The 24,072-nt window shown below is 41.7% G+C and overlaps 1 protein-coding gene across 2 annotated transcripts; it reads left to right on the top strand.

Annotated features, from left to right (window-relative positions):
- Positions 1 to 1,117: 1,117 nt before the first annotated feature.
- On the top strand, positions 1,118 to 23,854 carry abcc10 (ATP-binding cassette, sub-family C (CFTR/MRP), member 10). Of its 2 annotated transcripts, none has more exons than XM_053635513.1 (22): positions 1,118 to 1,391; positions 3,057 to 3,256; positions 4,831 to 6,178; positions 6,981 to 7,208; positions 8,729 to 8,885; positions 9,866 to 10,014; positions 10,153 to 10,232; positions 10,387 to 10,558; positions 10,791 to 10,889; positions 10,984 to 11,173; positions 11,358 to 11,435; positions 11,528 to 11,707; positions 11,809 to 11,938; positions 12,060 to 12,246; positions 12,977 to 13,320; positions 13,424 to 13,593; positions 19,941 to 20,101; positions 20,212 to 20,465; positions 20,765 to 20,910; positions 21,027 to 21,124; positions 21,216 to 21,328; positions 23,416 to 23,854. In XM_053635513.1, the coding sequence occupies exons 2-22, from the start codon at positions 3,069 to 3,071 to the stop codon at positions 23,576 to 23,578; spliced, it is 4,635 nt and encodes a 1,544-aa protein (XP_053491488.1). In that variant the 5' UTR covers positions 1,118 to 1,391; positions 3,057 to 3,068; the 3' UTR covers positions 23,579 to 23,854. The 2 variants fall into 2 exon arrangements, with proteins under 2 accessions (XP_053491488.1, XP_053491486.1); XM_053635511.1 differs by having other exon boundaries at positions 2,974 to 3,256.
- Positions 23,855 to 24,072: the final 218 nt, after the last annotated feature.

Here is a 24,072-nt window from a genome sequence, read left to right as displayed (position 1 = left end):
TGGTAGGCTGATTGGCATGTCGATAGTTTCCATAGTGTATGAATGTCTATGTGATCGTGCCCTGTGATGGATTGGCACCCCGTCCAGGGTGTACCCCGCCTCGTGCCCGATGCTCCCTGGGATAGGCTCCAGGTTCACCGCGACCCTGAAGGATAAGCGGTATAGAAAATGGATGGATGGTTGGATTTTTATTTTATTTTTTTTACTACTGATGATATTTATGTGTCTATGTTGTCATGTTTAGAATCAGGGGTAAATTAAGGTGTTTAAGGCCCTGGGTTACTGATCGGAAGGTCAGGGGTTCAAGCCCCAGCACTGCCACTGTTGGGCAACTTGAGCAAGGCCCTTAACCCTCTCTGCTCCAGGGACACTGTATCATTTACATTTATTCATTTAGCAGACACTTTCATCCAAAGCGACTTACAACTGAGAAGACTTACAAGTGGATCATAGCTGACCCTGCGCTCTGACCCCAACTTCCTAACATGCTGGGGGATGCGAAGAAAAGAATTTTATGTACGTTATTAATAAAGACTCATTATCATTATTTGAGGTAGTAGATTTAGATGTCATGAACGATTAAGAATAAAATATATATATACTACATATAACATATTCAGCCTGTGATTTAGACTAACCAGATGATGAATAGGAAATTAGATGAGGGGGTGTATGTGTATGTGTGTGTGTGTGTGTGTATATATATATATATATATATATATTTATATGTATGTATGTGTGTGTGTGTGTGTGTGTGTGTATATATATATATATATATATATATATATATATATATACACACATACACACATATATATATATATATATATATATATATATATATATATATATATATATATATATATATATACACACACACATACATACATATATATATATATATATATATATATATATATATATATATATATATATATATATATATATATATACATTATATATACACATTATATATGTGTGTGTATATATATCTGTGTATATATAAATGTGTACGTGTGTGTATATATATATATATATGTGTGTGTGTATGTATGTAAAAGTTAAGAGTGATGAATATTTTTGAAATTTGCTTTCATTCTTAGCTCAGGACTTTTATTATGACAGGCTGATATGTACGTTTCTCACTTCCGCATTAGTGTTTACTGCACACCGGCTATACAGTACAGCAGGTACACGCTGCAACTAAGTCAAATGAAACGCATTTAAACTTTCCGGTGGTTCTTTAAGTAACGCAGCGACACATGCAGCTGATTTATCCTGGAGTCATTACATAACAAGTGCAGTTTAAAATGTACAGCAGCTGGTTAGCCATGTCATCTGGTTCTAGTGCCTGATAACTCAATGATCTGCGGATTGATTGACCCTAACCTGTAAGTGATCCGTTTTTGAACTCCTAAGAGAAAATATCCATCCGAGAAAATAGTGCCCCTGTTATTTCCTTTGAGAAGTAGGGTCGTTAACGTTCACACTGTGTCTGCTGAGGCTTTTTTTGACCCAGCTTTATTATTAGCTGTGCGAGACTGCAGAAAAAACATAGTTTTTGGGTTTGTAAGGGTTCATAGGATTCATAATGAAGTTTATTAAATGGTTCCTCACAGTATAAAGACTTCTAATGGTTTAACCGGTGACCTGTGTGACCTAGTAACGAAGCTAACTGGCAAATATTCCAATATAACACACACAATTGTACATGATTAATTACCAACCACTTTATTATTTAGGAACACCATACTGATACTGGGTAGAACCGTCCGTTTGTTCTCAAATAGTTTTTCGGAGACATTCCATTGAGCTTGTGGTCCGAATGATTGCACATTCATCCCGTCCCAAATTTATATCTATATTAGAAACTTGATGATGTGTTGGATTCAGATCTGGGGACTGGGAAGGCCACCGAAGTACACCGAACTCATTGTCACGTTTGTGGAACCGGTTTGAAACAGCTTCCGGGCTTTGTGACATGGTGCGTTATCATGCTGGAGTAGTTTAATGTTGTAAAACAGGGACGTTCTGGCCATAAAGGAATGAGTATGGTCAGCGACGATATGCAAGAGAGGCTGCGGCGTTCAAACGATGCGCAGCCGATATTAAAGGGCTGAAGAAAACATTCCCCGCACCATTAGAGCACCTCCACCAGGCTGGATCGGTGACACAAGGCAGGTTAGATCTGTGGATTCATGTTATTGATGCCAACATCTCACTCTACCGTCTGCACAATCAAGATTCATCGGACGAGGTCTATTCTTTCCACTTTTGGTGAGCCAGAGCCCACTGTCCCCTGCTCTTGGCTGCCAGAATTGCAATCCGATGTGGTCTTCTGCTCTCGTAGGCCGTCTGCCTCAAGATTTGACATGTTCTGCATCCCGAGATGCTCTTCTGCTCACCACAGTTGAGTGGTTATTTGATTTACCCTAGTCTTCCTGTCAGCTGAAACCAGTTTTCATTTCCCTCTGACCTCTCTCATCAACAATGCACTTCTGCCCTCACTCTACAGACTCTTGTGTGTGAAATTCCCCGAAGATCAGCAGTCTCTGAAATATTCAAACAAGCCCATCTGGCACCAACAATCGTGCCACGGTCAAAATCATTGCGATTCCCATTCTGATGGTTCATGTGAACATTAACTGAAACTCGATATACAGTGTGGGGGGGGGGGGATAAGTATCGGATTGGATAATTGCACGGAGAAGCAGAATTCCTAATAAAAACAAGCAAGACGTCCTCATAAAGATGCCGATGAGTGTTTCATGGATCTGTAACTGAACTGAAACTGATCGAACTTGATCTTGGTGAACAACTACTAGGACAGTCCCTATTATCATAGAATAAAAATACTTTTATTTTTCTGCCATAGTTATATAAATATAAGGATATTTGGTTAGCATCTTCCGTTGTTGTACGAATAGAGTGCAGTAGAAATAACAGAATACTGTACTTTGTGTTTCTATTCAGCAGTGTGTGTGTGTGTCTGTACTGTGGCACGATAATCATAAAGTCAACCTTGGCTCAGACGTCATGTCCTGACTGTGATTCAGACATCCAGAGCAATGGAGGGACCGTTAGACAGCTCAAGGCCTTCCAGCATCATATCAGAACTATGCGGCACCGAGGAGGACTGGCCATTTCCTGTGTGGCAGAATGGCACCCTCAGTCCCTGCTTTAACCACATCATCTGTGGAGCTCTCGTGCATGCTGTTACCGCAGTGCTCAGTGCCTGTTATCTGAGTGTGCCGAGGTAAGATGGATGATCGATCCAGAATGCTGCAACTGAATATGATTCATGTTTAAATGTAGAACTGCATGAAGGCGTCTGTATGTCGCGTTGCAAAACATTGTTTACATTATGATTAGATTGTAATTGACTGGTTCATTTTTGTAGGGTTTTTGTCATGCACCATGATTTATTGTGTTTTGTATTAATTGAAGTCATACGATGCATTAACCCCTGTTCTGATATGGATTCATTATTTAGCATTTTTTTATGTGTTAATTGTAAATAACAATGGGGCGGTGATGGCTTAGCGGTTAAGGCACTGGGTTACTGATTGGATGGTCGGGGGTTCAAGCCCATTGAGCAAGACCCTTAACCCTCTCTGCTCCAGGGGGCGCTGTATCATCTCTGACCCCAACTTCCTAACATGCTGGGGTATGCGAAGAAAAGAATTTCACTGTGCTGTAATGTATACGTGACCAATAAAGACTCATTAACCATGGACATTAATGACATTACTGTTTACATTACTCTTTGAGTGACAGTGAGTTTTACACACTGCAGTTATGATATGTGTTGCAATATACACTATTTGGCCTGTTGTCGAGGCCCAGAGAGGTCCATGAATATCTGATTTGCTGAGGTTGGACTGGAACAACTTAAGTGTCCTGCACAGAGCCCTGACCTCAACCCCACTGAACATCTTTGGGATGAATTAAAATGACAGTCCTTCTCACCCAATATCAGTCCAATCCTGGTCTCACTAATGCTCTTGTAGCTGAAGGAGCGCAAATCCCCACAGCCACACTCCAAAATTGAGTGGAAAGCCTTCCCAGAAGAGTGGGGGTTATAATAACAGCAAAGAGGGGGACTAAATCTGGAATGGTGTGATGGCCAGGGGTCCACAAAATAGTTTTTGACCAAATAGTGTATTAAAACAAACCGATGAACCAGTAATATCTCATAGTTAAAGATTTAACCGGTATTAATTCATTTAAGGTTTCCACCAGGGCCGAGGTGGATCCGGAGCCTATCCTGGGAACACTGGGCAGGAGGCAGGAATACACCCTGGATAGGATACCAGTCCGTCACAGGGAACCATGCACACACAAATTCACACGCTCGCTCACACCTAGAGGTAATTTAGTCTAGAGATTCTACCTACCTGCACGTTTTTGGTTGATGGGAGGAAACTGACGAACCCGGAGGAAACCCACACAGAGAAAACATGCACAGAAAAAACATGTTGGATAGTTACATCAGCTCTCTAACTCACGTCAACTGCTAGCTGGTCTTTATTTTGGAAGAGACGGTTACTACCTTCTAACCTGCGCTTTGCATCTTCCATGTGTCTGGAAATGTCCAAGATCATGTAACAGAACACAGAGTACTCATGTGCGTGTTTCAGGCTTCTGGGATGTCCAGGGTGTGCTCCTGCCTCACACCCCGCCTTCCCGGGAGTCAAGGTTCAATGCGAGCCTCTCCAGGATAAAGTGGTTACTTAAGTTCAACGAAGGAATATTGTGATAATGGTTAATATTCTGGTGTGCGTATTTTGTACTCCGTGTGCTAAACGTTCATTATCGATGTTTTTGCAGACTCGGTGTCCCTCTGCGCTCGCGTTCTGTTGGCTGGATCTTCAGGTCTGTCGCTGCACTGCTGCTGGTTTTCGTTTTTATTACGGATTTGGGATTTGTGCTCGTGCTCCACCAACGGGACGTTTACATGAACATCTTGGCTGATGGATGCGGTGTCATCGCATGGCTGGTCCACCTTGGGGCCATTTTGTCCTTGCAAAGATCTGTCTACAGAAGGACTCGAGGGCCACCATTTTTTCTGATCCTGGCTATTCTTCCTGTTCCGAACATAGTGTTTACCCTTATCGCTTACATTCAGGATGGCAGTCATCTCAGTAACGAGCACCTCTTGCAGCTCGGAAGATTTGTCTTGTCTGTTACCAGGTCAGCCCTGATCTTTTTGTACTTGCTGGCCTTTATCTTTCCTTGTTACACGTCGCAAAGGGAGTCTCTGCTTGTAAACACGGACGATGGGGCTCCTCTTATTGTCCCAGAGCCTGCTGGAGGTGAAATGGTGGCCGAGGACGGCTGCAGCTGCCTGTCTAGGTTTCTCTACTTGTGGTTGAATGTTCAGCTGAGGCGAGGTCAACGCGGAGAGCTCGAGAGACCCTGTGATGTTTTACAACTTCCCCAAAGGCTACGGACCAAAGCTGTCACTCAACGCTTCGGTCAGTGTTGGGTACGGTGTCTGAATAACAGAGTGCCGAGGACACTTGAAGGGAACCAGCAGGATGGGTTGTACAGTGAGATCCAGCCTGAGGCGCTCTCGGAGGAAATGAGCCACCATGACGTGAGACTCTTCAGGGTGCTACACAAGGCGTTTGGACCACGCTACTACCTCCTTGGTGTGCTGAAGCTGATGGCCAGCTTGCTAGCCTTTGCAGGACCGCTACTCCTCAGCTGGCTAGTGGGGTTCATGGAGACTGAGGGGGCGCCACTGAGCAGAGGCGTGTGGTGTGCTGTCGGACTCTTCTCGAGCACTTTCTTAGCAGCGTTCCTCCGCAACGTCTTTGTTTTCCAAGTGTCGAAGGTGGCCCTGGAGGCTCGGGCCGCCGTGGTGTCCACTATCTATTCTAAAGCTCTGCGGGTCAGCAGCTCGGCGCTGGCACGTTTCACTACGGGCGAGGTGGTCAACTACATGAGCACGGACACAGACCGACTGGTCAATTTTTTCAACAGCTTCCATGAAGTTTGGAGTCTTCCTTTCCAGTTCATCCTGGCCCTCTACCTGCTTTACCTGCAGATGGGCGTCGCCTTCCTGGGAGGTCTGGGTGTGGCTTTCCTGCTCGTGCCACTCAATAAGGTTCTGGCATCCCGCATCCTGGAGAACAATAAACACATGCTGACGCACAAGGACAGCAGAGTGAAGGTAGGAATGCATCACTGTTCTTGTTTACTCTTGAGGTTACCTGTTACATGCAGTGCAAGTTTTCATATTGTTCTCAGTCTTTATTTGAAATTCAGTTCAGTTGTATTTTCGACGTAGTTGGGTTATCGTACCGCGTTGTGCGACGGTAAACACGACTGTAAAGAAATTCTATAATGCCGAAGATTCTTATGAAATGAAACGGTTTTAAGAAGAGCAGAAAACTGTTAAACTAAATCAGGTCAAGATTTGGTGGGACCTTTACCCTTTGCCTTTTAGGTACACAGTCATGTGGTTTTATAAGCCAATCATCTGCTTGGCTCTCAACGTGCTTCTGTTTCATTCTTTCTTTCTTTTTTTTTTTTTTTTCAATTAAAGTTTTGCATATCTAAAATTTGCTTGTTTCTACTGACAGGCCTTGTATTTAATTTAATTAATTTATTTTTTTGCACAGTACTGTATATTTGTTTTATTGTTTTTGGATTTTTGCGCAGTTTCTGTATATTTAAATGTCCAATTTTCGATTTAGTTGTGTCTGATCATTATAAAGAAATTGTTCAATATACAAATGCCTGAAACTGCAAAACATTATGTATTTCAGTGCAATAAATATGGGCGCGTTCAATCTCTCTCTATTTCTGTAATCGCCAGTTACGCAAACGATATTAATCTTATATAAACAAATACTTCAGACCTTAACAAAATGATCTTTATCAATGAATTAACACCCGGTTGTCCAAGGATCCGCTTCAGTTGGAAATGATGCCAGTTGTTTGACCCGTGCGCTCTGTTTCCCTTTTTAAAGCTAATGACTGAAGTCCTGTTTGGAATCCGAGTTCTCAAGTTTTATAACTGGGAGCAGCACATTGCAGAGAAGATAACTCAGAGTCGCAAAAAAGAGCTGAGTCACCTGAAGGCCCTGAAGTATCTGGACGCAGTGTGCGTGTACACCTGGGCAGCTCTTCCTGTCGTTATCTCGATCCTCACCTTCATCACGTACGTGCTGCTTGGAAACAGTCTTACTGCAGCGAAGGTGAGCAATGTATTCTTATATTCTAGATTCATTGCACATAAAGTGAAATATTTCAAGCTTTTTTTTTGTTTTAATCTCGATGATTACGGTTTACAGCTTTTCAGAAAGTCGACATTTCTGTATTATAAATTCTTTATTCTAATATTTTGAGATACTGGATTTTTTATTTGTAAGCTGTAATCATCGAGATTAAAACAAAAGAAAGGCTTGAAATATTTAACTTTGTGTAATGAAATATATGAAAGTTCTAATTTTTGAATTAAATTACGTAAAAAAACTAATTTTTCCATGATATTCATTTTTTGAGATGCACCTGTATATATGTGTGTGTGTGTGTGTGTATAATACACACACACTATCTCACAAAAGTGAGTACACCCCTCACATTTTTGTAAATATCTGATGATATCTTTTCATGTGACAACACTGAAGAAATGACACTGTGCTACAATGTAAAGTAGTGAGTGTACAGCTTGTGTAACAGTGTAAATTTGCTGTCCCCTCAAAATAACTCAACACACAGCCATTAATGTCTAAACCGCTGCCAACAAAAGTGAGTACACCCCTAAGTGAAAATGTCCAAACTGGGCCCAATTAGCCATTTTCCCTCCCCGGTGTCATGTGACTTGTTAGTGTTACAAGGTCTCAGGTGTGAATGGGGAGCAGGTGTGTTAAATTTGGTGTCATCGCTCTCACACTCCCTCATACTGGTCACTGGACGTTCAACATGGCACCTCATGGCAAAGAACTCTCTGAGGATCTGAAAAAAAGAATTGTTGCTCTACATAAAGATGGCCTAGGCTATAAGAAGATTGCCAAGACCCTGACACTGAGCTGCAGCACGGTGGCCAAGACCTTACAGCGGTTTAACAGGACAAGTTCCACTCAGAACAGGCCTCACCATGGTCGACCAAAGAAGTTGAGTGCACGTGCTCAGCGTCATATCCAGAGGTTATGTTTGGGAAATAGACGTATGAGTGCTGCCAGCATTGCTGCAGAGGTTGAAGGGGTGGGGGGTCAGCCTGTCAGTGCTCAGACCATACGCCGCACACTGCATCAAATTGGTCTGCATGGCTGTCGTCCCAGAAGGAAGCCTCTTCTAAAGATGATGCACAAGAAAACCCGCAAACAGTTTGCTGAAGACAAGCAGACTAAGGACATGGATTACTGGAACCATGTCCTGTGGTCTGACGAGACCAAGATAAACTTATTTGGTTCAGATGGTGTCAAGCGTGTGTGGTGACAACCAGGTGACAGCAAATTTACACTGTTACACAAGCTGTACACTCACTACTTTACATTGTAGCAAAGTGTCATTTCTTCAGTGTTGTCACATGAAAAGATATCATCAAATATTTACAAAAATGTGAGGGGTGTACTCACTTTCTGTGAATATGACGTTTCGGACATTTTCTATAAGAGCATAGGCAAGAGGGACTCGTGATGTTTTGGATTCGGGGCACACCAGAACAAAACCCACTGATTCCGGCACTGAAATTGCTTACTTGTTTTGCTTGTAGGTTTTCACTACTCTGGCTCTAGTGGGCATGCTCATTCTTCCACTCAATGCCTTCCCCTGGGTTCTTAACGGCACACTGGAAGCCAAAGTATCTCTGGACCGCATTCAGCTCTTCCTCAGTCTGCACGATCAAGACTTCAGTGCATACTACAGCCAAGGTAGTAAAATTATTCCGGAGGTAGTTCTCTACGGCCTAAAGGAACAAACATGGAAATAGTCAGAAGTTGGCTGTCTATCCAAGCCATGATTTCCAACAGATACCGCTGCTTATAACCACTGATCATCACTCAATTCAATTATATTTCTAGCAGTTTATACAAAAAAAAAAAAAAAAACAGACATCGGTAGAATTGTCTTTTGAATAAAAATCAAAGCAGCTTTACAGAACGCTGGGTCCAGTTCACTAAAGAGCACAGAAAGTCCAGCAGTGACGAGTAAACCTTCCCCTGAAAGTAATTTAAGGTCTAGTCAGAGATTTCGACAGATATTCAACGAAGCTTTAATTGACGAGAGCAGGCATTTTTACAAAGCAGCTTTATGGAAACCTGGATGTACTGTAGATTTACATCCCTATTGAACAAGCCACTATAGGGACAACGGAAAGGAAAACCGCCCTTGAGGAAACTTTAGGACGACTCAAAAGGCGGAACCCAGCCGAATAGTAGGATTGCAACTCGTTATTGCATTATACGTCTGTAGAAGAGTGCAGGCAGTAAAAACAGTGCGTCGAAAACGCTGTTCAGTATGACGATATTAATATTATGTAAACAAGTCTGGGGTGAGCACAGGGAAGTCTTTCTGATTACAGCAGGTACAAGTCTGCAGGCGAGTCCATGCACTGAAACGAGAGTGACGCAGGGTCATGAACTGTTTTGGGGACATCTTTAGGGTGTTCATCTTTAGAGACCACAGCAGCATACGTTGAGTCATAAGTGCAGAAAGCTCCAAGCAGAAGTAAGGCATCAGGATGAATCAGGCAGGCCCATAAGGCGAGATGAGCCACAGGAGTAACAGTGTATCAGGCAACCGCCAGTCCAAGGGACTCACTCAAACGAGAGTAACGTAGTCCTGTATAAAATGCGAATGACAGTTTTGTTTGGTTTAAACGGTTCATTTAAATGTTAAATGTTTCACGCAGTATCTCCTGATGACCCTCTAACTGCCATTCAGTTGACCCAAGCCGATTTCTCATGGAAGAAGCCAGATCCACAGTCTAACTCTGAGGTCGATGACGCATCTCCGACACAAAGCCTGTACCTCCATAATCTCAACTTAAGTGTCAAGAAGGTGTGTGCCACTGTGGAAAGGAAAGCACATGACAAGCCTATCAAGGGCAAAGAATTATTATCGGACATTATCCTGTTACAGATTTGCTCCTTGTTACAGTTGCCCTCTTTTAAGTCATATTTCTTGTGAAAATTTCAGGGCTCTCTATTTGTTGTGGTTGGCAAAGTTGGCTGTGGAAAAAGCTCACTGTTAGCTGGCATTACCGGAGAGCTGAACAGGTATCATTTAATGGTGCCGTTTATATTCAAATCATTTTAAATCCAGGCACCCAAAAACGCTCATCCTCACATACTAATAAATAGATGATACATTTATGGTAAAAAAAAAAAGCTTCATATAAACATTTCTATTTATTTAAAAATAACTCTGCAGAGTTGGAGGGATTGTGCACGTCCAGGGCAGAGAGCAGGGCTTCGGCTTGGTTGCCCAGGAGCCGTGGATCCAGCATGCAACCGTGCGTGATAACATCCTGTTTGGAAAGGACTTTGACAGTGGCTTCTATCAAGCTGTGCTCGAGGCTTGTGCCCTAACTGCAGACCTTGATGTAAGCCCATTTCTGTATTTTCAGTTATTTCAGCTGGGGAAAATGGTTCACCAGTGGAGCTGAAACCTGTGAAACCAAACCAGATAATGATTCAGAGAAGTGTAGAAATGTCCCAGGATTGGCTGGTTGTTTTGCTAATCGATCTAGAATAAATCCTTGGATGTGGATCTTATACAGAGTCAGAAAATGAATCCGACGACGTTTTAACTGTTACACGCTGAATGTTCTGCAGGTTTTGCCAAATGGGGATCAGACAGAAGTAGGAGAGAATGGAGTGACACTCAGCGGAGGGCAGAAAAGTCGACTCGCTCTAGCCCGAGCCGTTTACATGGTAAAAGCTCTCACGAAAACATGGAAACGAATCCGGAAATATTGTACAAAAAGTAGAGCTTTAACCTGATAGACCGTGTTGTGTTCTGTGACAGGACAAGGACATCTATCTGCTGGATGATCCTTTAGCAGCAGTTGATGCTGACGTGGCTCATCATCTCATGGAGAAATGCATTTTGGGAATGCTCAGGAGCAAGACCAGAGTCCTTTGCACTCACAGAATAGAGTTTGTGGAGAAAGCCGATGTAGTAGTGCTGATGGACAATGGGACAGTTGTAAAAACAGGTATCATCAATATAACCAATATTATTCGTTACTCTAGTGTTTACAGTATATAGTATATACACAATAGTATATAGACGTGTGCATGTCATTTACAGATGTGTTGCCTGAGCCTAGAAAAACACACAAATGTTTGAAATGTTGGATCCGTTCTGATGTTCTTGATGGTCTGGTTTGCTTTGTAAAGGAACACCACAGGAGGTCTTATCTCTGGTGAAAGATGTACGTATGGGTAGCACGAATGAGAGCAAAGTGAAGGAGAAAGGTGATTATTGTATTTCATTACCTGTTTCTCATCGTAAAGTTTTAACCCAGTCAGAGCTGAGATTTTGTTTTGCTAATAAATACTTTAATTAGATGGCGCTGAACAAGACGAAGAGCTGACCAATGAGACAGATTCCGAGGAAGGGCTTCGCACCATAGGGGAGGAGCAGAAGCAGATGGGTGGACTCGCCTGGACAGTCTATAAGTCCTATTGGAAAGCAGTGGGCGGGTGTATGGCCGTGTGTGTACTTTTGTCCCTGCTCTTCATGCAAGGTATGAATGACAGAGAACAGCATTTTAGCATCTAGTTAGACTGTGCTGTAATTACTCCTGTAATTAATACCAGTATACTAATGACCTTACCTTTACCGCAGGCTCTAAGAATGTGTCTGATTGGTGGCTCTCTCACTGGATCTCCAACTTAAAAGCTAATGGGTCTGAACTGGTGTCTCTGACAGCAAGTCCTCTCTCTGCCCTAGTGCTTCTCTCTGCAGGCACACTGGCGTAAGTTAGGATAAAAAAAAAATAAACCTTCAGAATTCTTCTGTATTTTGTAATACAGAGCTAACAGTTAAATTGCTGCCCTTGTTGAGAATTTTTTTTTTTCTGAAACATTTCATTCAAGGTTTCCTTTACCAGTCAGAGACTCGTTTGGCAATATGAGCTCAGAGCTGAAGTTCTACATGACTGTGTACGGTTCTCTAGCTGTAGCCAATACCGTCTTCACCGCTGCTCGTGCCTTCCTGTTTGCTTACGGAGCAATCCACGCTGCCACGGTCATCCATAGAAGACTGCTGGATAGTGTGCTTAAGGTAATCTGTAAAAAAAAAAAAAAATGTTTTTTTAATAACAGAGAACAAATAAAACAAGATTATGCAAATATTTCCGAATGTCGGACCGTTATGCCGAATTTCAGGTGAAGATGTATTAGGGTCATAGATGAAAGTGTTTGCAATGTCATACAGTAATTTTTAAATAGGATCAATATATTATATGCCCATATATAGACATATTCAAGTACGCACTATATGCCCATCTATAGACATATTCAAGTACGCACTGTATGCCCATATATGGACATATTCAAGTAAGCAAAAGGAATTAATTAGCATATAGAATTGTTTTACAGATTGTCTTAGCCAGCAACCTGACAGGGTTTCTGATATCATTCCTGAATGTTCATAAATTTCATTGCTAATGTTAGCTAGCCAGCTATATGACATAATAAATGTTCATAATATTCAGAGCTAGCATTAGCCAGCTACCTAATAATTTCTGTCATATTTATAACATTAGCCAGCTAGCTCTATGAATTAACCTGACTGGTCCATAAATGTTCATAATGTTAACAGTTAATGTGAGAGAATGTGAGGATGACAGGATTTTTAAAGTATTCAAAGGTGTTCATAATGCCGACTAGAGCTTACGTGACAGTAAGTTGTAAATACATTTTTAAAAAAAAGATACATTTCTAGAATGATCTTATTTCCTTTGTTCATCTCTCATCCAGCTAATATTGCTATGTTTCATTCTTAATTCCAGATGACGGTGACATTCTTTGACACCACTCCTCTGGGCCGAGTCCTAAATCGCTTCTCCTCAGACATCTATAGCATAGATGACTCGCTACCGTTCGTCCTCAACATCCTTCTAGCCAATGTCTTTGGGCTGTTGGGAATGTTGGTGGTGATGAGCTATGGGCTGCCCTGGGTGCTGCTCCCTCTAGTTCCACTAGGGGTGCTGTACTACCAAACTCAGAGGTTTTATCGGCACTCCTCCCGTGAGCTCAAACGCTTGTGCAGCCTCACGCTTTCTCCAGTCTATTCACACTTCTCCGAAACCCTCAGTGGCCTGACAACAGTGCGGGCCAGTGGACACACTGCCAGGTATAGAGCCCGTGTCTGTCAATGCCGCCTCTGTGTTTCCTCTTGAAATCTTCATTTCATAATCCTAGACTTAACTGTTCACACTCAATTCATAACCATGCAGGTTTGAGGAGGAGAATGAGAGGAGGTTGGATCAGAACCAGCGCTGTGTGTTCATCAGTAACGCTGCCATGCAGTGGCTAGACATTCGGCTGCAGATGATTGGCGTCACCGTAGTGACCGGAATTAGCGTGATCGCTGTGATCCAGCACCAGAGCGGATCCGTTGATCCAGGTTGGTCGTCTGCTTTCCTCACGCTTACTTCGTATTCACAACTCCTCATAAACTTCACTGGTAATACTAGGCAGCCAGCCATCCTTATAGGATTTCGGGAATGCAAGTCATATGAATAAAAGTTCATACATAAAATGTAAATTAGCCAGCTGGCTATTTGAGATACTCTAACAGGAGTTCTGACAGTATTTAGAGGTCATAGTCATACTGTAAATGTTCCTAATATTTCACTACTAATGCTAGATAGACGCCTAACATGAGCTTACATATGAGGATATTTCAGAAAATTTCAATCATAAGACAATGTCTACCCAATGACACCATGCCCTTCTATTCAATTCAATTCTATTCTATTTGTATAGCGCTTTTAACAATGGACGTTGTCTCAAAGCAGCTTTACAGAAACATATAAACACAAGATAGAGATTTTAAATGTGTGAATTTATCCCTAATGAGCGAGCCGGTGGCGAGGAAAAACTCCCTAAGATGATATGAGGAGGAAACCTTGAGAGGAAGCAGACTCGGAAGGGAACCCGTCCTCATCTGGGTAACGACGGATAGTGTGAAAGTAAAAGAAAGTTCATTATGGTTTTAACATGAAGTCTGTCTGTTGAACTAGTTCACTAAAGGAGACTTAGTGTGTGTCCTTCTGTCTGACCCTGCTCTAAATACTAGAAGCAACTGAAGCAACGCATGTGACGATGACGCGTATTTATGGGAAGTGCTTAATTTGTAAAACACGAGGTAGCAAAACACCAAGGGAGAGTGAAAGGTCCAGTGAAATATCGACACGACCGTGCTCCGAGCGCTTCAGTTAATACAATAGTGTCGAATGCCGTCATTGAGCTAGTGCTAATTATAACATTTCAGCGATGCCGTGGGAGGACAGGACAAAAGAGCTGCACATTGCACACATAGTTATGTGTTAAGCTTCACAGTATGCGCTGAACCTCACAACAAACCTTTAGCTCTGAACAATAAGTCTTACAAAAGACCATCATGCCCTTTAGAATATAACAATGTGGGTGGGGTGGAAGAGAACCCAATATCAATGAAAAGAAATCCATCCATAAAAAATTATCCATAATACTCCACAATGCGGTCATGATATTTCAAGTCTGTTCCCCCAAAGCGTCACAATTTTCTCTGCTCATCTATGGATGTTCAGTGTCCTTTAGACCGTCTCTTCAGCTTACTTCGTTCTGAATTGGTGAGATTAGCAGCCTTTTTGTCACCACGTTACACCCTAATGCGAGCACACGCGACTGATGACGCTAGTTTATGATGACTAGTTATCAGTTAGTCGTCATGGAAATGAGCCGATCGTGTTTTCGGAATGATTTGATACATTTTTTTTAAAAAAGCTGCCTGATCTACATCAGCCCTTTCCAGAAACGCCGGCACTTTCCGAATTTGAGTGGTGCCGGACGTCGTTCCTGCATGTTCCGGTGCAAATGAACTGCTGATTGATTGGGCCCAGTGTGAAGCATCATAATTGTCAGAAAAAATGACGAGGATGTGGAAGATCTCAAAGATAAAGAACTTTCTTGCAGCACGGTGACAAAGTACACTCAGGTTCAGCACAGGGATTTTATACTGTATTTCAATCCAGGTTTTCTGTACGTCATGTAGATGAAGTTTCACTCTAGACGTAAATTAAGGATAGCGTTTGATGTAGAGATGCACCGATGTATCGGCCGATAAAGGCGATTTTTCATGCTACAGGCCATCGGACGAGAGTTTAAAAACATCCGATGATGAGGGTCGATTGTATCCTGTCAATCAAAAGAGGGCGGAAAAACACCTGGAATTCGTGCTGTGTGTAAAGATGATGTCTCTTGTGTGGAATGACGACAAAAGTGCAGTTTGTAATCTCTGCACCGATTAAATTTTAAATAATTTTTCAGCCTCGAGTCTACATTTATTGTGCCTGCGCTGAATTAAAGCTCCAGTACACCGCTGAAGGATTTATATAAAGATGAGTTGACAAAAAAGTATATTTTGCACAGAAAAATATATTTATAGAGTAGTATATTTCATATCCAGTTAATGTTAATATATAAAAAGTTGATATTATATACGACCAGTTTGATGTCAGTGATGAAGTAGAAACGCTTGTGTTAGTGGAGAGTGAATGTGAGACTAACAGGAGGATTTTTACACTTCAGTCAATGTTCATCTGAATTAATAACATTCAATAAGTTAATAATCTTACTTTAATCTTCAGAATTGACTTCATGTGTTCATGTTAATTAGAGTCATGTGTTAATGTTTATGAGACCAGTTACTGTCAAACAACTTGCTGAAATGGAGAGAATAGAATAGAGAGAGAGTTTTTATTTGTATTTCTTTCAGAATTGTGGAAAGAATTATTATTCGTATAAAAGGCAGAACTATCGTTTATCGGTATCCGCCGATATCACTCTGAATAATGGGTTATCGGTAGATATCACTCTGAATAATCGGTTATCAATAGATACCACTTTGAATAATCGGCTATAGGTATTGGCCGATATCACTCTGAATAATCGGTTATCAATAGATATCACTCTGAATAATCGGTTATCAATAGATATCACTCTGAATAATCGGTTATCAATAGAGATCACTCTGAATAATCGGTTGTCGGTATCGGCCATTATCACTCTGAATAATCGGTTATTGGTAGATATCACTGAATAATCGGCAGTCGGTATTGGCCGATATCACTCTGAATAACCGGTTATCGTATCGCCCGATATCACTCTAAATTATTGGCAGTCGGTATTGGCCGATATCACTCTGAATAATCGGTTATCGGCATCGGCCGATATCACTATGAATAATCGGGTATCAATAGATATCACTTTGAATAATTGGTTATCAATAGATATCACTCTGAATAACCGGTATCGGCCGTTATCACTCTGAATAATCGGTCATCGGTAGATATCACTCTTGAGTAATCAGTTATTGGTATCGGCCGATATCACTCTGAATAATCGGTTACCGGTATCGGCCGATATCACTCTGAATAATGGGTTATCAGTATCGGCCGATATCACTCTGAATAATCGGCTATCGGTATCGGCCGATATCACTCTGAATAATCGGTTATCGGTATCGGCCGATATCACTCTGAATAACCGGTTATCAATAGATATCACTCTGAATAATCGGCTATCGGTATCGGCCGATATCACTCTGAATAACCGGTTATCAATAGATATCACTCTGAATAATCGGCTATCGGTATCGGCCGATATCACTCTGAATAATCGGTTATCGGTAGATATCACTCTGAATAATCGGTTATCGGTAGATATCACTCTGAATAATCGGTTATCGGTAGATATCACTCTGAATAATCGGTTATCAGAAGGTATCACTCTGAATAATTGGTTATCAGTAGATATCACTCTAAATAACCGGTTATCGGTATTGGCCGATATCACTCTGAATAATCGGTGTCGGCTGTTATCAGTCTGAATAATCGGTGTCGGCCGTTATCAGTCTGAATAATCGGTTGTCGGCCGATATCACTCTGAATAATCGGTTATCGGTAGATATCACTCTGAATAATCGGTTATCGGTAGATATCACTCTGAATAATCGGTTATCGGTAGATATCACTCTGAATAATCGGTTATCGGTAGATATCACTCTGAATAATCGGTTATCGGTAGATATCATTCTGAATAATCGGTTATCGGTAGATATCACTCTGAGTTATCGGTATCGGCCGATATCACTCTGAATAATCAGTTATTGGTATCGGCCGATATCGCTCTGAATAATCGGTTATCGGTATCGGCCGATATCACTCTGAATAATCGGCTATCGGTAGATATCACTCTGAATAATCGGCTATCGGTATCGGCCGATATCACTCTGAATAATCGGTTATCGGTAGATATCACTCTGAATAATCGGTTATCGGTATCGGCCGATATCGCTCTGAATAATCGGTTACCGGTATCGGCTGATATCGCTCTGAATAATCGGTGTCGGCTGTTATCAGTCTGAGTAATCGGTGTTGGCCGTTATCAGTCTGAATAATCGGTTATCGGCTGATATCACTCTGAATAATCGGTTACCGGTATCGGCCGATATCGCTCTGAATAATGGGTTATCGGTATCGGCCGATATCGCTCTGAATAATGGGTTATCGTATCGGCCGATATCGCTCTGAATAATGGGTTATTGGTATCGGCCGATATCGCTCTGAATAATGGGTTATCGGTATCGGCCGATATCGCTCTGAATAATGGGTTACCGGTATCGGCCGATATCGCTCTGAATAATCGGTTATTGGTATCGGCCGATATCACTCTGAAAAATCGGTTACCGATAGATACCGCTCTGAATAATCGTCTGAGAAATTTAGTATCGGTGCATCTCTAGTTTGATGTGATCGCTTTCCGTTCTCACAGTACTGATGTCGTTACAGGTGTTGACCCCCCAAACGGTGAGCTGATAGGATTGTCTAGAGAGACGTCTTTGTGGATGAAAATGACGGGCACGTAACCCTTTGTTCAGGGATGGTTCTTGATGTCCCACTGCCGCTCCCATGCTGTAACTGTGTGAATGTCACTTTAGGTGTTGTTATACACACATTGCTGAGACCGAATTATCCAAGGGTGTATTGTCCCGTTGATACTTCAGACTTTTTCAGGGATGAGCGTTTTCCATCTGTTTAGAGGCAGTCTGTAATTTCTTACATGATCCTAATCATTTTTTATCATCCTTTTTTTAACGTTTAATGTTTACTCTTGTGGAACAACCAATAAACAAGTTCGTTCCTGTTATTGCTTCCATTATAGCAGCTATAAACACTCGTTCTGTCAGCAGCCTCTCAAGTCATGTGACAAAGAAGCCTGAAGCCTCCTGCAGTGGGAAAGCGTTATTTATTGAGCTTATGCTACGAACAGGGAAATCATGATGAGTTCACAATGTTAGGAAGCCTTTGAGAGTAATATAGACATTTAAAGTACTTTACAAACCGTACACAAGTGCGAAATCATTTAAGCTTCAGCTTCACATTGTTTTCGTTTGAGCTGGTACTTAAAGGGGACCTATTAATCCCAACGGATGCTTCACGCTAGGAACAGCGTACAGTACGCTGCCAGATTTTTCTAACAGGTCGCACATGCGCGTTTACTTCTTTTTGCACTACTTAGTTGTTCCACAAGGTGGCAACAGTGACCCCGGGCCGTTGATTCTCAAGATAGTTACTGCTCTGTACTGAATCTTGTAGGCCATGAGAGGTAGTGCCTGTGTACGCTTACATGTCAAATGGAGTATACTTTGAAAGGCTATGCATACGTGTAAAAAAAAAAAAAAAAAAAAAAGAATTAAACCGGAAGTATACTTTGGGCTTTATGCAAAATTCACTTTTACATGGTTTTTGAGCATAAATGTGTCAGCAGTGTGTACAACCACCCTAGAATGCTAAAAATCCACCCACTCCTTTTTTTATGTTCCACATAAATCATAAACAGTCTCAAAATGAGTCCTTTGGATTTTCTACGCAACGTGACGGCACATTGGATCAGGCCCTGCCCATGACTGGTGACGGGCCTTGTACTATTAGCATAGCTCCTCCCCTGAGTGAGCTGCACACAGTCCGCCATGTTCTCCATGCTGGAGCAGCTACAGTGATAAGAAGACTATCTCCGCTTCGTAAGCTTAGTAAGTCTTCTGTTGTTGGCTGTAAGAATGAACATAAACAGTCTTCATGTACTCCCGGCATCAGAGCCACTGAAGACGTAGTGGAGAGGGTTTATTTTTGAAGGAAATGTGTCCCAAGAAATAGCTACATTCGTGTATATATTTGTGCGACTCATTTTACACCGGACTGCTTTGTGAACGAGGGTCAATACACAGCGGGATTTGCTGAAAAGTTGATTCTCAAGCATGGATCAATACCAACTGTTCGTGATCCAGCTTCATATCCAGCTTCATTGCTTGTTAGCAAATTCCACGGCTAATGTGGCTAAAGTTACCGTCGTCTCTGAATGTATTCACAGAGACCAGAGTTATGTCGTCGTTTTTATTTTTAACCCGAAAACGCTTCCTGTCTGTATAATTCCTACATATTGGGCTGAACACCGGTATTTACGGTGTCAGTCATACCGGTTCTGCTGATTTGTTGTTGCCGTAGTATCCGAAGCACGAGCTGTAAAGGCACATCCCTCTTCTGGAAATGAATGATCCATGGGGTATTTTGAGCTGAAACTTCACAGACACGTTCTGGGGACACCCGAGACTTATATTACATCTCGTGTAAAAAAAAAAACAAAAACAAAACAAAGGTGCATAATAGGTCTCCTTTAAAGCTAAAGTTGCTGTGTGTTTGTTTGGGCTAGGTATGGTGGGTCTGGCTCTGTCCTATGCTCTATCCATCACTAACCTGCTGTCAGGATTGATCTTCAGCTTCGCCCAGACTGAGATGCAGCTGGTGAGTGTGGAGCGTACCGAGGAGTATTCCACCTCCATTCCTCTGGAACCACAGCATGGCAAAGCAGAGGTGAGAGAACCAATCCCGCTCAAATCCACATAGAACAGGGGAGAGTTGTGTTGTATTTATAATGCACAAAATATACTTGCGTAACCCTAACTGTGCAACTTTTCAACTAGCTTCCAGCTTCCTGGCCCGAGCACGGTCGAGTAGAGTTCGACGCAGCGGTTTTGGCGTATCGGCCTGGGTTGCCCAATGCTCTGGATGGCGTCAGTTTTCTGGTGATGCCAGGTGAGAGGGTCGGGATCGTTGGACGCACTGGCTCAGGGAAGTCTACTCTGTTCCTGGCACTGTTTCGTATGGTGGAACTGAAGCAGGGATGCATTCTGCTGGACGGGGAGGACATCAGTCAAGTCGGGCTCTCTCAGCTTAGGTGAGCAGTGCAATGTAGTCTGTATGATGACGCTTTTTGAGCATTTGACTGGAATTCATTCAAGATGAAATATTGAAACATTATTAAATACCAGGTGATCAAAAAATGTTAACAGTGGAAATACTTAACATTATAACACGAGGTTATGTTACTAATTACAGACTGTAAAATGTCACCTAAGTGCCGTTTCTCCAAAAGAAAAACGACGACAATACTATAAAGAAAAATGTCTCCAATAAGTGCTAACATTGTTTTTTATTCACCCCGTATAACTCGCAAACATGTGATGTCCTTTGTAGGTCCAAGCTGGCCATCATCCCCCAGGATCCCTTTTTATTCTCTAGCTCTGTGAGGGAGAACCTTGACCCCTGTGGGCGTCACCTAGAACATCAGCTACTAGACGCTTTGGAGCAATGTCACCTAGGAGATGTAGTTCGAAGAATAGGTATGTGCCAGCGAGTGAGTCATATATTGGTAATTTACTGTATGTGCACGAATAAGTTTATAAGAGTGCACAGAAAAACATTTTCTTCTCATCTTTGTCCCCCCCTTATTTATCAGGAGGGTTAGAGGCTGCAGTGGGAGAGAGAGGAAAGTCTCTTTCAGTTGGCCAAAGGCAGCTGCTGTGTCTTGCTCGGGCTCTTCTGACTGACGCCAATGTACGCGCGTGCTCAGATCGTTTCTTGGGTTTTTTCATTAAGCAGGCCGATCTGACTATAACAGGGTAACATTTGGGTGTCTTCTTTGTAGGTTTTATGTATCGATGAAGCTACGGCCAGCGTAGATCACAAGACTGACATGCTTCTACAGAAGACTATCCGAGAAAGATTTAAGCACAAGACCGTGCTCACCATTGCCCATAGGTAAGGGCCATATTTATTTTCTGTTTGAATAAGCACCATGTAGGTGGAATCTCCAAAATCTGCAAAGTCTTAGTTAAAAATGATAGAGTTAACATATAGCGGAGTACAAAAATGTGTTACAGAGTGGGAAAAGTAAAAGAAAATTAAGTATATAATAAATAAATAAATAATTTTCTAAAATAAATAAATAAAAGATTATATATTACTCCTGCTTTTATCATTTATTCTCGTCTATGTTATTGGGTTGTTTTGTCACATTTTTTTTTCTCTTTTTGACACCATTTTCGCCATATTTAAGTCGTTTCCCAGTTCAACAGCTACCGTCAAGGTTAGGGTGAGGACCAGCATGCACTTCCACACATGAAACCAGCCGCTGGAGGTTTTTCAAACTGCTACTCGAAAAGACACAAGTAACGTCTTGGAGTCTTGGCCACGGGTGGCTCTGGCATCGCTGGGATTTGATCTCAAATCTCTCAATCTCTTGAGTGAAAGCTGTTCTGCTGTGACGCACAAGAGCCCCTTCATTTACTCGTTTCGTACTGTCCTCACCACTTACGACATTGAGCCATAACATTAAAATCCATCTGCCTACTATTGTGTTGGTCCCTCTTGGGCCACCAAAAGACCTCTGAGCTGTCAAAGCATGGACTCCACAAGACCTCCACTCTGAAGATGTGCTGTTTTATCTGGCACCAAGATGTTTGTAGAAGATCCTTTAAGTCCTGCAGTTTGCTGTCCACATGATGTAAAAGAACATGTGATTGATCGGACCAGACCACCTTCTTCCATTGCCCCATGGTCCAGTTCTGATGCTCATGTGCCCATTGTAGGAGCGTTCGGCGGTGGACATGGGTCAGCATGGGCCCTCTGACTGGTCTGTGGTTACGCAGCAAGCTATGATGCACTGTGTGTTCTGACCCTTTTTTTTTTATCATAGCCAGTAATAACATTTTCAGCAATGTGTGCTACAGTAGCTCTTCTGTGGGATCGGACCAGACGAGCTAGTCTTTGCTTCGCGCACACATCAATGAGCCTTGGGTGCCCGTGACCCTGTCGCCGGTTCACCAGTTGTCCTTCCTTGGACCACTTTTTGTAGGTACTAACCACGGTATATCGGGAACACCTCACAAGACCTGCCATTTTGGAGACACTCTGACCCAGTCATCTAGACATCACAGTTTAACCCTTGCCAAAGTCGCTCAGATCCTTACACTTGCCCATTTTTCCTGCTTCCAACACTTCAACTTCGAGAACTGACTGTTCACCTGCTGACGAATTGATCCCACCCCTTGACATTTGCCATTGTAATGCGATAATCAATGTTATTCACTTCACCCGTCAGTGGTTTTAATGTTATGGCTGATCGGTGTCTGTGATAATGAGAGACGTGTGTCCATATCCATCCAGATGTTAGATGTTAGATTCGAAAAGGTACAGAAGTATAAAAGTAACACAACATTATATTTAATTCAATTTATTGACTGTTTGAGACTTTCTAACTAAAGTTTTTATTGGAGCTTAGTCTGTAGCAAATAATTACCTTAATTTTTTTTTTTTTTAACTGAAACGGATACACAGTAAAATTCTGAGGTGGGTTGCTAAGGGGGGGTGTGGCCATTCATAGGGGGCAGTTCCTAGTTCAGATAGATGTTCCTCAGGAAACTTAAATCTCAAATTTAAGAGCTCAAATTTAGTGTACTGTGTCGTCGTGATAAAAGTAAGTGGATTTCTAGTGATGGCTGGGTTACTTCAAAAACATGGCCAAAAAATGAGCTTTCAGCAGGCATTTCTAATAGTTAGCACTGAGTTATAATCACAAGTTCATCATGTTCATCTGTGGTCCCTTTATTGGTAAGAACTGGGGAACTGGCCATACTGTTTGCAAAGGGTGCTTGGACCCCGCAGATCGCTGTTTGTGGCTATATGTTTGTTTGTTTGTTTGTTTTTGTTTTTTGGGGAGAATCTATACATGTGGAGATGTTTATTTGTAAAAGAACCCTTGAATTACAGTGACCTCACCCTTGTGCCTCTCTCTCTCTCTCTCTCTCTCTCTCTCTCTCTCTCTCTCTCTCTCTCCCATCCAACAGACTCAATACAATCATGGACTCTGACAGAGTTCTGGTGATGCATGCTGGGAAGGTGGTGGAGTTCGACAGCCCATCTGCTCTGCGCAAAAAAGAGATTCCGTTTTTCAGAAACGTCTACACGGAAGAGACGAACGATGACGGAGTGCTAAACGAGCGTAATTAGCAGCACCGATCTGGACCAGTGGTTTTACAGACATCGCATCAGTTTGGTTAAAAACTCCAAAGACTTAGATTTCTTTACGACATGTTTACGTGATGACGTTTGAATTCACGAGAAATCTGCTTCCTGTTTTATACTCTCGTCACACGTTTAAAACTATATGTCTATATGATTTATCTGGAAAATAAGAAATTCATATACTAAGGTTGAGTATTTTTGTCACACATTAAATAAGTCCAAATATATTACACAGAAACAAATTAAATAAATAAATCAGGCTGCTTCTTTTCTTTTTTAAATCAGTCTTCTTTATATATATATATATATATATATATATATATATATATATATATATATATATATATATATATATATATATATATATATATATAAAATTATAATTAGTTTTTTTTATCAGTCTCTTTATTTATATATATATATATATATATATATATATATATATATATATATATATATATATATATATATATATTTTA

This window comes from Ictalurus furcatus, chromosome 10 (genome assembly GCF_023375685.1).
Source record: "Ictalurus furcatus strain D&B chromosome 10, Billie_1.0, whole genome shotgun sequence".
Taxonomy (NCBI): Eukaryota; Metazoa; Chordata; class Actinopteri; order Siluriformes; family Ictaluridae; genus Ictalurus; species Ictalurus furcatus.
The sequence above is the reverse complement of the archived record's forward strand: the minus strand, read 5'-3'. Positions and strand labels throughout refer to the sequence as shown.

Excerpts from the sequence above, each read along its gene's own strand:
- abcc10 (XM_053635513.1), top strand. The coding sequence starts at position 3,069 with ATGGAGGGACCGTTAGACAGCTCAAGGCCTTCCAGCATCATATCAGAA. Across the intron at positions 10,233-10,386 it reads ATTACCGGAGAGCTGAACAG|AGTTGGAGGGATTGTGCACG; the intron begins GTATCATTTAAT and ends ATAACTCTGCAG. Across the intron at positions 11,708-11,808 it reads GTCCCTGCTCTTCATGCAAG|GCTCTAAGAATGTGTCTGAT; the intron begins GTATGAATGACA and ends CCTTTACCGCAG.